The sequence below is a fragment of the Rhipicephalus microplus genome, chromosome 3, assembly GCF_043290135.1.
Source record: "Rhipicephalus microplus isolate Deutch F79 chromosome 3, USDA_Rmic, whole genome shotgun sequence".
NCBI classification, from domain to species: domain Eukaryota; kingdom Metazoa; phylum Arthropoda; class Arachnida; order Ixodida; family Ixodidae; genus Rhipicephalus; species Rhipicephalus microplus.
Window position 1 is genome coordinate 20,655,225 of NC_134702.1, and position 18,453 is coordinate 20,673,677.

Below are 18,453 nucleotides of genomic sequence, written 5' to 3' on the forward strand. Positions count from 1 at the left end.
CTTCCTATGATTGCCTTGCTTCGGCTCGTCAACTGTTGATAGTCCAGATGGTTTTACATAAGTGACTTTTGCACCCCAAGATCCCCAACAGAAGTCTTCTTCGACACTGCAATGAACAGGTTGTATCCGGCAAGGCTACTGCATCACGACTGCGCATCGGACATGCGCAGATACTCACGGCGCGCTATCGTGCGCCTATACAATCAGTGACTGAATAAACCGATGCCTCTTCTTGTTCTGGCCATCATGCTGTATCGTCGTCCTTGCTAGTTACATGGTGCCAGAAGTGGCCACCGCGGACCGAAGCACGGCAGCAACGGCGCGGAATCGCCATGGACCTACTGAAGCCGCCGGAGCCATTGCGCCTATCGGGCAACTTGTCTGAAAATTGGAAGCGCTTCAAGCAAAGGTTCGAGCTTTTTCTGCAAGCAACTGCAGCCGAGAAGTCCCCGAGAAGTGACTCCTCGAAAGTGGCGCTCTTGCTGAGCTTCGCGGGAGACGAAGTCCTCGACATCTTCAACAACTTTCAGTACGGCCCCGAAGAAAGCAAGGAATGCTACGACACGATCGTGCGGAAGTTTGACGCCTACTTCTCCGAGGTGAGCAATGAAATTCACGAAAAATATGTTTTTCGTACACGAAGCCAGGCGGAGAAAGAACCTTTTGAGAAGTTTGTGCGGTACTTAAAGAAGCAGGCGACACAGTGCAACTTTGGGGATTAGCACGATTCACTGATTAGAGACCAAATTGTGTTTGGTACGAACGACGCAAAGCTGCGTGAAAGAATGCTTGCCGAGAGAGGCCTGACGCTACTAAAAGCCGAGGAAATGTGTAAAGCGGCAGAAGCAGCGGCACTAAGGAGCCTAGTTTGGAATAGGACAGAAGACAGCATTGACGCAGTTTCAAGTGGCAAAACGGTGACGAAAAAACGGCAGCAGCGGAAAAAAAAGCAGAGTCGCGATAATCAAGATATTTGCTGCAGGAAGTGCAACCGCAAACATAAACCTAAGCAATGCCCCGCGTATGGTAAATTATGTCATTCTTGCCGCAAATACAACCACTTTGCAAGTTGTTGCCAGAAGTCTACCTCTGTTAGCAAAGTAGCTAATCTCGTTGAGAATGACTTTGAGATTCTCGAAATCGGCTCCGAAAATTGTCGCAAGAAAGACTGGACAATCAAGGCTCGAGTAAATGGCAGAGAAGTGACGTTCAAAGTGGACATCGGTTCGCAGGCAAGCTTACTTCCATTTACAACGTACCGTAAGCTTGGATCCAAAGAAGCGTTGCAACCTACTGGGTCAGTGTTGCGCGCCTACAACGGGGGCGTTATTTCAAGTTATGGAACAACGTCACAGAAAGTGTCTGTCGGAACCACCGAGATAAGCGTGAAATTCTTCATCGTAAAGAATGGGCGCCAAGCCATCCTTGGGCTCGATGCCAGTGAAGCGCTTGGATTGGTTCGACGTACGGTGGACGCTGTCAATGCCTCGTCTGAGTATGAACTTTTGAAAGATTTCAGGCACCTGTTCCAAGGGCTCGGCTGCTTGAAAACGCAGTACAGAATGGTCCTGGATCTAGACGCGGTTCCGGTCGTTCAGCCTGCTCGCCGGGTTCCACTTGCACTTCAGGAACCTCTGAAGAAGGAACTACAGTGAATGACCCGGGGGGCATCATCGTCAAAGAAAATGAGCCAACCGACTGGGTAAGCCCTCTGGTACTGGTGAAAAAAAAAAGACGGTGCTCTAAGGGTTTGCATGGACCCCAGAAGAGTGAACAAGTATATCAAAAGGCAGCATTTCCCTTTACTCAGACGCGAGGACTTGGAAGCACGGCTAACCGGTGCTACTTATTTTAGCTGTTTGGATGCAAACGCCGGCTTTCATCAGGTGCCCTTGGACAAGACAACATCAAAGATCTGTACGTTCTCGTCGCCTTTTGGCAGATACCGTTTTCTAAGGCTACCTTTTGGCATCTCATCTGCACCCGAGGTGTTTCAGCAGGCACTTTGTCAGATATTTGACGGTCTGCCAGGCGTGCTCATATATATAGATGATATCCTGGTCTGGGGCTCAACGAAGGAAGAGCATGATGAGCGCCTGGTAGCAGTCCTCAAAACTGCTGAAACAGCTGGATTAACGTTTAATCCGCACAAGTGCAAGTTTGGCGTAAAAGAGCTACGGTTTCTGGGTGATATCATAAGTGCGAACGGCGCATCCCCAAATCCAGGGCTCGTAAAAAGTTTGGTTCAAATGCCAGTGCCAACATGCAAGGCCGATGTTCAACGTATGCTTGGTGTGTTAAACTACTTTGGAAAGTTCGTGCCGCAGCTATCTGAAAGAACGGCCCTGTTAAAAACTCTTATCAAGGCCAGTTCTGAGTTTGAGTGGACAGAAAACCACGCCAAAGAGTGAAAAAGCGTCACTCAAATTTTGACCACCACTCCCGTGCTCGCAATATTTGACCCACGACGGGAAACAAGGTTGTCTCGCGATGCATCGAAGGACGGCGTCAGTGCCGCTCTTCTGCAACGTCACAATAACGATTGGCGGCCCGTAGCTTACGCATCTCGAGTACTGGCTAAGGCAGAAAAACTGTAACAACAGATAGAAAAGGAGGCTCTAGGAATTTGCTTTGGATGCGAAAAATTTCACCAGTTCATCTACGGCCAGAAAGTCACAATTGAAACGGACCACAAGCCACTCTTGTCAATTGCTCAAAAGGAAATTAGTGACATGCCACCTCGCCTTCAACGATTCTTTTTGAGGTTGTTCAAGTATGATTTTGTTTTGCAGTATATTCCTGGGAAGCACCTTGTTCTTGCTGACATGTTGTCCCGGTCAACTGCTGACAACCAAGACGACGCTGGTGCTACTACCGACGTGGAAGTTCACGCAATCCAGCTTCTACGTTACCGTGTCACAGAAGCAATGCAGAAAGAACTGCAAGCGGCAACGGCTCGTGACCACTACCTACAGTCGGTGATCGCAAGTTTGTCGGTGGGGCTTCCAGTACAAGGTGAACTAAAGCCTTTTGAGCAAGAACTCTCATTTGTCAACGGAATACTTTTAAAGGCGTCGAAGCTTGTTATTCCGAAAAGCATGCGACAAACTATGCTTGAAAAAATCCATGCAGGTCACCTCGGCATGCAAAAATGCAAAGAAAGGGCCAGACGCCCCGTGTTTTGGCCGGGGCTTAACGCTGAGATTGCTTCCATGGTGCAACTTTGTCCTACATGCCGCAAGTATGCTTACAAACAGCCCAAGGAACCGCTTCAAATGCGGCCTGTGCCAGGTTGTGCATGGAATAGAGTTGGAGCTGATATTTTTTCGTTTGCGGGGGACTCTTACATCGTTGTCTTTGACGCCTTATCAAGCTTTCCGGAAGTTCAGAAACTACCTGACATGTCGGCGCAATCAACCATCGCAGCACTGAGCGCTATTTTTGCCAGATTTGGCGTGCCCGCCGAAGTATGCACTGATAACGGCCCACAATTTTCCAGCCATGAATTTCTTTTGTTTTCAAGGAGGTACGACTTCACGCACGTCACTTCAAGCCCTCATTATCCGCAGTCAAACGGGCTTGCGGAAAAAGGTGTGCAGGTTGTGAAGCGCATCTTAAAAAAAACTGCAGATTCGGGTGACGACTTCTGGCTGGGCCTGCTGGCCTACTGCTCTACCCCACTGGAGGACGGGCGATCCCCTGGTGAACTACTGCAAGGAAGGCGCCTTCGCGCCAACCTCCCGGACTTCAGTACGGTGACCGCAACCGACGTCAAAAAGCACAGCCAGGCCCAAGGGGGAAGACCTTTACCTCCTCTGCAGAAGGGTGTCGTCGTGAGGCTCAGAGGCGCTGCATGGTCCCGAAAAGCTCAAGTGGTGGGTTCGCCATATCCAAGGTCCTACCTTGTCAAAACGGAGGACCAGAAGCTGTTAAGGCGCAACCGTCGTCACCTACTTCAAACTGGCGAACGGTTCATCGAGGAAAGCGACGACGACATTGATACCAGCTCAGCGGACAACAACGTTGGTGGCCATCCGACAGTGGCAACTTCAACCTCGCCAGCCAATGGCCGACGTCGCGAAGTTCCGACGTCGGGCGACCCTTCGCCACCTGTGGTGCGTCAGTCAACTTCACCACCGACGCCAGCTTTGAGAAGGTCGACTCGAACCGTGAAGCCACCACAGCGTCTTCATTATGACAAGGACTTTAACCAAGTGTATGATATCATTTTTTGAAACGCCATGTACTTACCACTGTTTCGGTGGGTATGTAATTTCGTTGTTAACGGAAAGGATGTATCCGGCAAGGCTACTGCATCACGACTGCGCATCGGACATGCGCAGATATTCGCGGCGCGCTATCGTGCTCCTATATAATCAGTGACTGAATAAACCCATGCCTCTTCTTGTTCTGGCCATCATGCTGTATCGTCGTCCTTGCTAGTTACACTGGTGAAATATTACTCTTTTCCAAGATCACTTCCAGTTCATTCAGCGGCCTTTTCACATTGATCCTCAAAACATTCAACTCTTCCATCTGGACAATGTTGCCTGCCCTCATTATCGCATATTGCTGATGGACGCAGTGATTCTATTATAGATTCTTCGACGAGTGTTTCTGCACTATTTCCAATTCTCTCGGACAACTCGCTTCTCCACTTACCGGAGACAATCTCGCTTCATTTTTAGGATGCTTGTTTACAGGGTACTCTACCATACCCGTGTCAATCACTACAGCAGCCTGTGCTACACAGGACTCTGCTGGTACCAACTTGCTTTCTGTACTGCGTTTGTGCAGTTCTATGTTGCATATTCCTGTTACAATCGGTGTACCTGAAGACTTGGTGTCTTCACTAATCCGTACATCAGATCTGTCTCTCAGCGTATGCGCTGCCGAAGTCAGTGTGCCTATGACTGCACCTTTCCAAATAGCCACATCACTTGCAAATGAACTTGAATGTTCTTCCGTGGCTATGTTGCGATAACGCCTGTTTTCATCTGACCTGAGATGGTCGTACAGCTTGCTCCTACTAATCGCAAGTGCCTGGCTGCCCATCTGTCTTCCATGCTTTAGCTGAGTGTTCTCTCGACCGAAATGCCATGAAGAGGTTCTAGGTCATTCGCTCAGAGAGAGCATACATCGCGCTGACGGAACATTTTTTCTCTGCAGCTGAACCCTGACATTACACTTCTCTCTGTTACTAACTGCTCCTTTGAAAATTCCATTATGAAAAATTCGTTGCTGTGGACAATAACGTCGATAAATGCGACCTTTTAACGGACAAAATAATTGTGCAGATGGTTCAGCTTGTAGACAACGACATAGAAACGAACCGCCACTGTGTTCTACCGATGTTGCTGCGGGTCTTGCTCTTGTGGTGCGGTTTTTATGTTTTGTTGAAGAAGAGAATGCTGAAGAAGCACTTCGACATGTGTGGTGCTTGGAAAACTTGCTAGCCGCAGCCAGGTTCAGCAAGAGAAGATGACAGACTATTTTCTTAGAGAACTGTCAGGTTTGAAGCAATAAAAGTGCTGTTTCTTGTTAATTTTGCTTAATTGGAAGTTGGTTTAATTCGAAGTTCTTTACGGTTCGTGTGAACTTCGTATTAATGTGAGTTGACTGTATCAATGATTCTGCAACTATAGCAGACTTTCACCTAATAGAGATGTTTTAATGCATTCGCTTCCGAATTTGAACAACAGATCTGACGTGATTGGTTTTGTACTTGCATTCTGCACCTCTGTTCATTTCTCAGTAAACGAGACACTTATAAAATACATAGAGCTTATTTTCTTGGTCCATCCAGGTGCTCTTTGATAAAAGTCTGCAGTACGTTATTGAAACCAATAAACACGATTCTGGACATGGGGCTGTGTCATTACACAATACTGGATGACAGATTGTGCAACATTGATGGTGGGACATGAGGGAAGAGCACCTGCTCAGAGCACTAGTGCTGCCACCGATTTCATTCATTCTCGGCTAGAGATCATGTGACAAAGTCAGCTTTGTGTTTGTGAAAATCTGTTTGTTTTCTTATTAAACTCTTTGTCCTCTTTTACCATTTTCCTGTATTTAAACTGCAAACGAGGGGTTAAGTCCGCAATTTCAAATGCACTGTGGTTAGTATATGCTATGTCTCCCATCATTGTTGTGCATTCCACCATTTAGTAAACACTGCACCAGTTTGGGCTAAAAATAATTGTTTAAAAATTTTGTTAAGTTCATTAATTTAGTTCTTCATTTGTCAAATTTGCCATTGTCTACTTATCATCACTGAATAAAAGTTTCGAAGGAGGCATGTGGCGTAGCAAGCAAGTACAGGTGGTTTTATATGGCATACGATCAATGCTGTGCACATGGCACGCATGTGAAATGAAGAAGTGCACAACCTCTGTCCCACTTGCAGCTTTCAGGAGCTTTGCGGTAAGGCTTACCTCCTGCTTCATCGGCACGCCAATCTGCTCATCACGTTGTTCACAATGATGCTGTCGACGGGGATACCCGAGTTGCAGTCCATCGACGACATCGGCTACCTCCGCAAGACGCTGCAGGCAAGGGCTCACTGATAATTCTAGGAACTGCAGCACCTTGTACGCTTCAAAATGCCGAATGGGACTTCAAGGTGCGCGTTGCTAAAGGACAAAACAGAGAACATGTAGCAAAAACGAAATGGTAATAGTCCCGAGCACATATGTAGGTGCTCAAAGATGTAGGTGAAAAAAAAAAAAAAGAAAAAATGTATATGATTGTTGTGCATTGTGTTATGCATAGATATACATATCTCCTCGCATCATTTAGATTTGGCAAAGTGCACTTCAACCGAAGTGTACTCCCCATGAGTACAATAAACTTTTCTGCTTGACATGACTGTAAGACTACACTCGTTTGCAGCCTAAATTAACATGTCAGCTGCGCCCACAGTCATCGCTGTCTCTCCCTCGCAGTATACCCATAGGTGCCCAATTTTTCTAGGCAGTACTTATTTTCATAAGTTAAGCACTTCTCCTGTGTTTCAGAGAGTTCAGTTTCTCGTAAAGAAACATGCATGTGTCGCTAGTTTTAGATTGAAAGCTTGAAAACCGTGCTAAATCTTGTTGCTGATTCCGACATTGCTGCTCAGCCAAATGTTGTGTTTTAGGTAATACTGACAAACCTGCGTTCAGTTGTTCTTTTAAAGAAGGCATTTTCTCTCTCTGCTATACGGGTCAGTAATAAAGGAGATGCAGTGTCAGGTTTCGCGAAACATATCAGTATTGATCTCCAGAATGACTGAAATCTGGATTTCGATTCGGAAATATAGCTTTTCTTTTACGGCTGTTTTAACATGCTGTGACCCGATGGTACGCCTCACAATTAAGATGCTTGTGACCAATCGGTTTTGTATAGCTCGCGAAGATACTAAGAAAAAGAAAAGGAGTATCACAGCTGTGTGGGCCAGGCCACTAGCAGGCCCCATTTACAGACCCCGGTGCAGTGATTTTCATGTTTTAAACCCTGAAAATGAACTGGAAACTCTGCATAAAGCTTTTAAATCTATCTTAATTATGTAAAGGACCTAAGCTGCGAGCTCTACTAGTTTGTACACGTTTATTGAAATCATTTTCTCGTAGGTTGAGAAGCCGGAGGAGCAAGCCCTGGAGTACTTCCAGAACCAGTTCTTCGAAGCGTATGGCGGCGCCTGGACTACAAAAGTGGACTGGTTCTTTCACAGCGTCAAGCACTTCTAGCTGCTGTTCAAGACACTTTTTTTCGCGACGCGATGTGTGAAGCAGTGCCATGCGGGACGCCAGTGCGCGACCGTGAGGAGACTCCGTGAGGCAGAATTATTGTGCCGGTGTAGATTTTGCATGATTCTTCATTCTTCTCCTGCTCTTTGTTCAGAGCTTGCCTGTCAGCGTACTGTAATAAAGCACGTCTGCAGAAGATTAGTATTTGCTGCTGAGGTGGCGAGGTTTCTCACTTTGTTTTAAACGCTGTGCTTCGCTAGGTTGTTGGCACCCCGACCACACAGTGCACTGAGTGCTGCGGTTGTTGCTGTCAGGGGAGCACATGTCTCTCATGGTTTAGTGTGTGAAAATGAGAGAATCGGAGACAAATGTGACGCAGTACTCTCTCTGTCAACACAGTACTCTTGCAATGAGGTGTACTCTTCTAATGGTGGAAAGGAACTCTGGACAGGTGCTCACAGGATAGATTGGCACCCTATTTCATGTACTTGTGTTTCAGTCTGTGCCGCGCAGTTTTTTCACCTGCCCCGGTTACACTTGGCCCAACTAGATCACGGAACTCATGAACACTTGGGATCAGCATTGTAGCAACTTAGTGAAGCCCTGCAACACTTTTTCAGCATGGTCAGAAAACGCTACTGATCGGTAGTCGAGGCTCCCAAGAGCATGCAGCCTGGAATTTACACTTAATTCTCAAAGTCAGCTTGAAATTGTTTTCTCTTCTTTCTACAAATGATGTTATTTACTCCGAACGATTGTACCATATACCCAAATATATGGTCGTTGGCTGATTTGAATATCACGAGCTGCATAGTCGCTGCTGCTGCAGCGTGAAGCAGCCACATGCCCACCTCCCAGTTTCCATAAGTTTAAGCCGAGGGTTCAAAGAAAAGATAAAGAACTGCTCAAGGTCATAACGCATGTGCGACTCTACTTCTTTCCCTGAGCCATCCCTCACTGCTTTGCTTTTAAGGTGCTTGTTGGGACAAGAGGAAGCAATTGCAGCTTGTGCCAAATCTCTTCAACTTTGGTCGAACTTAACAGATTCTAAAATATTTTGTAGTGGTAAATTCACGAGGCAGTACATTTTTTTAGTGAAGCCGTTCGATGGTTATTTGTAAAAGTATGGGAGGGCCCCTTTAACTTTGCTGATGCATGAATGTCTTGGGTGACATTTAAATCCAGCATACTAACCGATATACCCTGCCAACAAACAGTCAAGACATTCACGTTTAGCACTACCACACCAACCACCACTTTGCTGTTGTTGTAAACACAAATGTACGGCTTCATTTACAAACTATGTCATGTCATCTTCATAGAGGTATTATTTTCTCATTTTTACTGGTGTGCTGCCTTTATCATAGTTCAAAGCTGTGTTTGCCATGGTTGAAGTCAATGACATGACGCCAAATCACGCAACTGTCAGCTTTCATGAACTTCTCAATCATACATCAGAGCCTTTTTAGCTGCACACATAGTTCTTGCCTGCGTCACTTTTTTGTCTGGACCTTTTCTTGAGCTATTTTCTTGAGATACGCTTCATTTATCCATGCCATTAATTTTAGTTACTCACGCATGGATGGATGCTATGGATGTCCCCTTCAGTGTTCAGTAACCTGTGCACCACCAAGCATGAGAAAGCTTTTATTGTTGTTACACTAAACTCTCTGTAACTGAAAATCTCATATACATATTGCTGCCTAAGAAAGAGAAAGAAGATAACCACCCGTTTGTAGCACAAAGCCACAAAAAAATCTGTACGTATTTCTCCGAAAGAAAAACTTCTTAGTTGCCGAAAATTCGCCCTGGTGAACCCGGGACAAGCATCTTTCTGGGGCAGTCACTCTACCAATTGAGCTAACCAGGAAGCTAGTGATTGGCAGCGCAAGGGCGAATTTATGGACAAATCGAAGCACATGGACACATTATTGCCCTATCTTAACCCTTCTGCCACATTGCAGATTTCCCCAGAACTATATTTGCAATTGCTGCTTAAATAAAACTGCCTCTTTAACATAGTTGGTTTCATGCTTCAATTTTGCACCTCTGGTCATCTCTCAGTAAACAGAACTCCTTTAAGTGGAACATATTTTTCAGGTTTCCCCAAGTTTCTTTTAACAAGGGTCTGCAGTGATTTCTTTTAATTTGACCTAATGTCTTTGCCACCTTAATTAAAATTTTCCTTTAGAAAAATAGCTCATACAGTCACAGGCCAATTTTCAGCACGAAAAGTGTGACAGTTCGGCTTAGAGAAAATTTAATCAAAATAAATTTTTTTCAGGTTGGTTCATTACTCAAGCTTTTCGACTGCCCTGTTATTATGTCTCTAGGAGATGGAAAGTGGCGCCTTGACCAGCATCTGCATGCAACATACCTTGCATTCTTTTTTTTACGTCTAATATCCAATGAGAAGCCCAGCCTGCTCTTCTATTTCTCTTGCTATGGTGCTTTGTGGCACATCACCATTTTTTGGTATTATTCACTCCTCATTGGACCATAGCCTACAACATCCCAAGGTGTGCTCTCGACTTCTCTCAAAGCGTGGTTCCTTCGAAAGCAAAGAGATGAAGCTTACGTAGTTTGATAGGTAGACCGTATTCATGCTTTGGAGCCTTTCCGTACTTTGCGAACTCGATCGCACAGAGCGATGATGCACGCACCATGCTTTTTGTTCTCAAATGAGGTGACGGGTCCACATCTACAGAGAGAGACAACACCACAGAGAAGGCAAACAAGACGCACGGCATTCCCCATGTCTTGTGTGCCTTCTCTGTGGTGTTGTCTCTCCCTGTAGATGTGGAAGCTAGAAACGAACTAGTCCAACATATTGCTTTGAAGTGACATGCTCTAATAGCGGTGACAAGTCAGTAGTTGGTAGGGACTCGATAGCTGTAAGCTGTGCGACAGATAAGCGACAAAGTAAATGCATGAACGCACAAACGTAGTAAAAGCTTCACTGACACAAGCAATTTGGAACTCATTACGCACTAGGGACAGGATATCGTTATCACGTTCAACTCTTAAAAGCGAAGTTTGAGGATACTCCAGTTTTTTTGTGCTGTCAAATTATGTTAGGGTGGACGTTGGGACTGATGCTAGCTCTGTAAATCATTTAAAATAAATGTTAACTTTTGAATTCACTACATCAGGGGACACATTGCAAAACTGAAGCAAACAATTTATGGCTTTGTTTGAGAGGAATATCAAAGCCTATGTTTAAATCAAGAAGCCATTGCAACTTGGACACTTCATGCTCGTATGTGGACTGATTATATGATCTGCCTCATTGAGTAGTAAATCCAACTAGTTCGACCAACCTAGGCGCTTAATCTTGGATGGCACAAGAGTCCTCTAACCTTACTTTGTATCAGAATGCACTGTCTGAGATTGGAAATCGTACCTAAAACCTTGTGCTGGGTTTCAGCCATGCTGCAAGTGTGGGGGCAGAAACATTGTTTTTACAGAAGCGCAGATTTACAGGTGCAGCTAGGCTTTCACGCCCAGGAGAAAAATAAACTATTTGGGCAGTGTTCGCTATTGCCGCTCTGACAATATGAAAAAAAAAATAAAAAATACACCTTTACTGTGAGAGGAGGACCAATGAGTAAGAAAGGACACCTCCGAGTTCCAACTGTGGTTTGCGATAATATTGTCGATTTAGACAGAATTAGCCCAAATGACCACTCTGCGACAGGGGCACAGCCAGGGGGTGGCACAGTGGGCACGTGCCCCCTCTCCCCACGAACATTCTTTTCAGGATGGCATAGAGAGCAAAAAATGACCATTGTAAGGTATTGCCCCCCACTGGCTACGCGCATGCTCTGCGGAACTTTCACTTTTGCGAGGTTTCACGAGACTAGCACCAGAAACCTCGGTTGGCAACAAATCACAGTTATCTCGCACTGCACTGAGCGTGCTATGACGGCAAGCCCAAATGTCGTTAGTAGATGGCAATGTGCCAAGCGCTAGTCTCGGGGTGTGAAAGTATCGCCTAAATCATCGTTCTGAAAAGACCGCCTCCAAATTAAATTTTAAGTCAATGAAAAGAAGTGAACATACACTAGAGGCAAATCGTTTGTCAGAGTGCGAGGTCAGAGCTTGATAACATCTAAAATGTCAATCTTATAAGCAACAACACTTTATAATTGAAAATCTACTGGGCCCTCTAGCATTGGTTGTCACGCAGTTAAGCAAGTAATGAGCGGCGTGCCTATGTTAGGAAGCCATTCTCAACAGCGTGTGGACCACTGAAATGCTATTTTCTTTCAAACTAAGAATTTCTTTTCCATTGAACAAGCAGCACAAGTTTATAGAGTACCATTTCAACAATTATTACCTACTTGTTATTTGCCTTCAGTATCCCGTAATCTTTTGAGGCTTGAAACATTCTCCCACCTTTCGTCTATACTAGCACGAAGAAAAGCTTAAGTGCGTAGTTTACTTGCCTAAATTGCAGAACGTGCAATGAAAAAATGCACACGTGAATCAACTGTGAAATAACTTGTACAGCAGCGCCTGACGACGTACCTCGAAGGGCCAAGCAAGTTTCGATCACTTACGAAGCCCGAACAGCCCAAATGTGCACCCACATGAAGCAAAACGAAGGTCGCAAAGTAAACACACTGAGGCTGGCATGAAAACCAATATGGTTTATTTCGAGCAGGCTTTTCTTGTTGCTTTAGACTTTTTTCCGCTTGTCATTGTACAGTGATGCAGTTCACACAACACGTCATATTTTACAAAAAAAATTACACAATAGAAGGGAGCTGTGTACACACACCAGGTCTTAAGGCACTCGCTGAGACTGTATGTACAGAGCGGTGTATTGCATTCAACGGTGGCCCACCACGTTTTTTTTTTCCTTTTTAATGCGATGCTCGGAGTGGGATGACGGAACACTAAAGAAATGTGCCGCACAGGCGGCGGCAAAGGAAAGGACATGAGTGGCTATATGAGGAGTGTTCGTTTAACGAGTTTTTCTTTGCACAGCGAGGGAACACGACAGCTTTGTTAATGGTTGAGGTGATCTAGGAACCTCGCAGAAAGAAAAAAAAAGTGTCTTAAGAAAAAGAACAGAAGAAATAGAGCGAGAGTCTTATTAGACAACGGTCTCGAGCAAAATTCCTTCAGCGTACATACTAATAAATGAGCAAAACTCTGGGAGGCTAATTTATAAAATGGCGTGCCAGACAAATCAGTCAACCGCTGCCTTGCCAGATCTTCAATTAGATAAGCTGGCTCAGGTTACTACTAAATAAAAGAAAAATTAAGCACCAGAGAATTGTAACTACATCTTTATATCCGGCACAAGAAATGCGACCCATTCTTATAAAAACTTAAAACTAAGCAAAATTTACCAAAGCAGGCTTTCAAAGGGCACTGGCACAAGCCTTAAGCACTTTATCCAGCTTACCACTTAAGAAAACTACGCTACAGCCAGCAAGCATTCACTCCTGCGACACACTCTGTCTTGACATACAGTAAAGAAAAACACAGTTTGCGGCCTCTTGAAAAGCATTACGCATAAAAGGAATAGAGTGCTGCGTGCTTTCGACTTGCATGTGAGCTAAGGCAAAAAGTTGTTGCCACCACTGGTCAACAACGAAGCGCTTTGACAGACGGAAAAAAGGAGAGCATGTTTCTTTGCATGTCATCACAACCATGCAACAGCTTGGCACAGGGAATAGGGAAGGGAGCATGACATAATACAGTTAGTCACACTAAAGAGGTAAATGACAACCAATTTCTGTTTAAGTACAAAAAGCAATAAGGTAACATGGATAAACCAACACAGTGCACACAATCTTTAAACGTGGACCTATAGGCCTGAGCACTACATGGTAAAATTTGTGTTACAGCAACAAGCATTGTGACATAAAAACCAGTTTTCTGCACAGCCTTGGAAGAAGTGACTGCGTCAGCAGCACAAATAAAACAATTCGTACTAAAGCTTTGAACTTTGAGTGCTGGTTACAAGCAACAGCAGCATGAGCAAAGGTTTAAGAAAAAAAAAACGGAAGTCACTACTCTCACTTGCAGCACATGCAGCCTTAACAAAAATGTGGAAAGCAAGAGCAAGACAGGTTGGGGTGCTACCGTCCTCTCACTCCCCTTCTCTTCTTTCTTCAATAAATAATTGAAAATGCATCCTTGTATTTACAACATGTCCGTATTTAATCCCTTTGTTTCTTTTGTCTATGGCAAACTGCGGGTGCCTGTGCTGTATGCAAACAAAGCCACATCCTTTACAATCCTTCAACACGGTCGATTTCACCTGCATTGAGCCGCGTCGGGTCGGCCTGCACTGTGAAGCCCAGCAGGGAACTGTCCACCTTCTGCATCTTCTTCTTTTTCTTCTTGGAGCGCGCAGCCATGAACCCGTCGTTGGCGACAGTGGCTGCTGCAGCCCCTGTCGCACTCGATGCTGAGCTCACAATTGGCACAGTGAACGCTTCGTCAGTCTTGAGAGCGGAGCCCGCCTTTTGGTACTGCTCCCGTTTTTGTAAGAACTGACGCACAAAGTCCGTTGTGTCCTGGCTGCTGCCGAAAAAGTTGTGCACGTACTCCTGCACCTCGGCCGGAGACTCAACGTCTTTGAGTATAGCCACCACAGTGGGAATGTCCAAGTACGACTGGATGCCACTCAGCCTCTGCACGCACCATGCCGTCAGCTCGTCAGTGGGTGCCGCCTTGGCGTGCTCCTCGAAAAGCTTCATCACTTGCTCTTCGGCTCTCTTGCTTTGCTGGCCCTTGGAGCTGCGGCCAGTGGACGACGAAGAAGATGCGCCTCCTCCAAGTGACGGAAAGCTTGAAGCAGGTTTCGCTGCCTGCTTTGGTGCCGGCTTTGCAGCGGGTGGTGCTGCAGTCGCAGCCTCGTCCCAGAAACCCCTTGAAGAGTCTTCGTCGGGGACGAGGTCGAGATACTGAAAGCTGTTGTTGAACGATTTCAACAGGTTGTTGGTGGAACTTCCCCAGGCACCCCCAAGTTGCAGGATGCTGCTTTCCTGCTGTCGCATTATCTGCTGTTGCTGCCGCTGCTGCTGCTGGGCTTTCTTCATCTTGTCGGCACGCTCGGCCTCCTCTTGCTGAATCTCGGACAGGGACTTCACAGCACCGGAGGAAGAGGCCTGCGCCCGTGACGCCCATGTGAGGGTTGCCTTGTGTTGCTGCTGTTGCTGTTGCAACAGCATGGCCTGCTGCATGGCTTGTTGCTGCTTGCGTTGCTGCTGGAGCCGTTCGGCTGCCAAGTTCCTCTCTTTCTCCTCCTGCACCCGCTGAATCTCAGCAAGCGAAAGAGCAGACGATGATGCTGGTTGGCTTGCCTTTCCGCCCCACACAGGACCCTGCGGCTTTTCTGGCTTCGCTGGCTCCACCTTTGGCTGAGGCTTAGGAGGCTGCCTGAGGGCCATGAACTCATCGGCATCTATGACGGACACCTTGCTGGGGCTCTTCTTTACAGGTTGTGTGGACTGGGCTTGAGCTGCGGCTGCTGCTTGAACGGCGGCGGCAGTTGCTGCAGCTTGCCTGGCCTTTTCCTGCCGCTTCTTCTCCTCCGCTTTTCTGGCCTCCTCAGCGGCTCTCCTCTCCTCTTCCTTTCGCTTCTCAACTTCGAGTGCCCTCCTCCTCTCTTCTTCTATCCGCTGCTGTCGCAACATTTCTTCTTCCAGTTGGCGCTGCTCTTCTTTCCTCTTTTGCTCTTCGATTTTTCTCTTATGCTCTTCCAGCTTCCTCTTCTGTTCCTCAAGCTTTCGCTTCTGCTCCTCAACCTTTCTCTGGTGTTCTTCCTCCTCTAACCTCTTTCGCAGCTCTTCCTCTTCCCTCTTCCGCCTTTCCTCTTCCTCCTTCCTTAGCGCCTCTGCCTCTTGCTGTCTCCTCTTCTGCTCTTCTTCCTCCTTGCGACGCTCCTCCAGCAGTCGCCGTTCCTCCATCAACCGCCGCTCCTCCTCCAGCCGCGCCTGCTTCTGCAACTCCCGAGTTCGCCGGTCCTCTTCTTCCTTTGCCCTCATCTGCTCGGCCAGAAGGCTTTGCGACGCCAGCTGTTGGTGCTGTTGCCACAAGGTCTCCATGATGTTTCTAGTGGGCGGTGCCGGCATGGCCAAAGATGCCGACACTATACTAGAGTCCGCGTCCCATACACTGGTTCCCCTCGACTCGGGCACGGGAGTTGCCGAAGCCGTGGTCACTGGCTGAGGCGGCCAGCTTGCATCAGTCTGGGGATCTTTCATGAGCGATGGAGGCAGTCCAAACATTGGAGGTGGTCCCACAGAGCTCAGCAAGTTCATAAGAGGTGTCTGGTCGCCGAAGCCAGCAGGTCTAGACAACGAGTGGGTGGCCATATAGTACTGCAAACAGATTCTGTTCTGGTCTACTGGAGACAAGTTCGCAAATGCCTCATTTGTCTTCAGGCTGTTCTGTATCTGCTGCATGGCAGCTAATCTGTAAACCTCCTGCATGTACTGCTGTTGTAGTGCATAATTCATCTGACCTGGTGGCATGTTGGGTAGCCCGGGATGAGGGAGGCCTCCAAGGCCCATACTGGAAGGCACACCAAGTTCGGCACCATGAGGAACTTTGAGTGGTGGTGGTTGCTGGGTAGCAATGAAAGGTACGACATCCCAGCTTTTGATCAGTGTTCCAAGCTTCGAGAAAGCCGCATCACACACCCTCTTGACCATCAAGTCCATGGTGAAATAGCCGGCCTGAAACCATTCCATCATTTCGGCCGATGAAAATGGGCCCTGAATGTCACCTTGAGGATCCTTGTATAACCACCTGTACAAATGTTCTGGCAGGTTGTGTTCCCCACCTACCGTCTGTGACACGTACTTTTTCTCTTCTTCCGCGGTCCACTCGGCCATCATGTTTTCCGCTGCCTTTGCGAGGTGCGCGAAACTGTCGTCCTTGGGCGACGTGGAGACCACCTTTGAAGCGTCGTCTTCGACGGGTTTCATCTGCGCCGGTGCAACGGTGTGCAACGTAGGAGCAGGAGGGATTGGTTTCGGGGGGCTTCTAGGCGGCGCACTTTCAGTTTTCTGGGGCGAGGACGGCACGGGCACGGGAGCAGGCGGCGACTTGGGCTTCTCCACTGACGGCTCACTCGGATGACTGACTCTGGGAGGCGGCGGCTCTTGGGATCGCTTCTCTTCGCGTTTGGGAAGTGCCTCCAACTTAGGCGGAGCGGGCAGTAAGTCGTTTTCCCACGATTCTTCCTCGCTGTCTTTGGTGTCGACGAAAGCGCCTTTCGCGTCGAAGCAGCCCACCTTCTCTGTGTCTCCCTGGTCCTGAATCCACTCCGGTAGCTGTTCGGAGGAGTGACTGCCCCCGCCGCCGTGCTCCTCGAGCCAGTGCCGTCCGAGGTCCTTCTTGAGGGGTCCGTTGACGACGGCGTGGGGCGGCCCATCGTCGCCGTCGCAGTCAGCCTTGCTGTGGTTGCGCCACGACTTCCACTTCTCGGACGAGGCGGCACGACCGCCTCCGCTGCGCCAGTTGTCGTCCTCTTCGGCGTGGCTGCCACTGCTGCTACGCCAGTTGTCGCTGGTCGCCCTGCCGGCGCTTGCGGCCGTGCCCGCAACAGAGCCGCCGCCTCCGCTGCCGGCTGGCGCGTTCTCTTTTCTGAACGTGTCCCCGTCGTAGCTGGTGCGCCCCACGAACGGCCGCTCGGGCTTCTTGTCTCGCTCGTCCCAGCGCTGGTCTCGCTCGCTGAGGCTGTGGCTGCGCTCGAAGGGCCTCGGGCGAATGAAGGCTCCGAACTGACCTTCTTCCTCGCCGATACCTCTCTGGTAGCCGCTGCCACGACCTCGGCCGCGACCCCGGTCGACCGAGCCGCCTCGGGCGCCTCGACCGGGACCCGCACCGGGCACAGCGCCTTTGCCCACTGTTAGCCGTAGCACTGCATCACTGTTCACGGATCGCGCCCAGACGCGCTGCTCTTCCTCCGTCATCGTGACCAGGGCTAGAGGCGGCTGTGTGTTCTCCACGGCCAGTTGCTGGAATTCCCGAAGCGAATCCGGCATAGGCACGTTTTGATCAAACATCGCCAGCATCTCTTCCCTACCGTATCGATACTTAGCGAGCTTGTACTTTGTTACTCCGGTCGACGGGACCGGGGCAGCAACACCGTTAGTCTGCGTGAGTGCGCGGATCCACTCTGGACCAAACTTCAGTGCCGTTTCTTCCATTTCGGAGTGTTCAAAGCTCGGCTTTCGCTCTGAGAAAGTAAAATTAAACCCTGACACGACAGCAACGATCAAAATGGCCGACAACTTTTTACGGGACCAGACAGAGAAATGCAAGGCCTCGAAAAAGAGTTATCGCTTTGCAGGTGGCGCTAGCTATCTACACAAAAATTGCATCTTGCGAAACGGTTGCTGGAGTTGTTGCTGTTCAGCGCACCATGTATTTCGACTAAAGTGGCAAGAATTTGATAAGGAGATCTATGGACGGGTCACTTAAACGAAGATCGTATCAGAACCTGACATCTCGCTTGGGACGCCACCGACGCAAGCCTCTGATCAGCTGAAGCAGCAACTGCAGTGAGCGCGTGTCTTTTTGTTTTTCTTTTACCTCACAACAACGCTTTCTCTAGAGCTACGTTAAGACTTGCTGCAGAAGCTTGACTTAATGCGAGTTTCAGACAGTAATACCACCATTTCTAAGACAGTGCAGATCAGCTGATTGTAGTCTGAAAAAAAAAAAGCAAAACAAATAACCGATTGTTGAC

The 18,453-nt window shown here is 47.8% G+C and overlaps 2 protein-coding genes across 7 annotated transcripts in view; one reads left to right on the forward strand and one right to left on the reverse strand.

The window, feature by feature from the left end:
* Positions 1 to 7,931, forward strand: part of LOC119180957 (phosphatidylinositol 4,5-bisphosphate 3-kinase catalytic subunit alpha isoform-like) — a 46,789-nt gene extending 38,858 nt beyond the window's left edge. For 5 of the 6 annotated variants that reach the window (XM_075889030.1, XM_075889032.1, XM_075889033.1 and 2 more), the window contains exons 19-20: positions 6,410 to 6,554; positions 7,614 to 7,931. In XM_075889030.1, the coding sequence (XP_075745145.1) occupies positions 6,410 to 6,554; positions 7,614 to 7,730 (262 nt within the window). In that variant the 3' untranslated portion in view covers positions 7,731 to 7,931. Of the gene's footprint in view, positions 1 to 6,409; positions 6,626 to 7,613 lie in introns of all 6 variants that reach the window. The other variant, XR_012894198.1, reaches the window with a different exon arrangement.
* Positions 7,932 to 12,367: 4,436 nt separating this feature from the next.
* On the reverse strand, positions 12,368 to 18,032 carry LOC142803625 (uncharacterized). Its single transcript, XM_075889029.1, has one exon. The coding sequence runs from the start codon at positions 17,909 to 17,911 to the stop codon at positions 13,979 to 13,981; it is 3,933 nt and encodes a 1,310-aa protein (XP_075745144.1). The 5' UTR covers positions 17,912 to 18,032; the 3' UTR covers positions 12,368 to 13,978.
* Between the last annotated feature and the right edge of the window lie 421 nt (positions 18,033 to 18,453).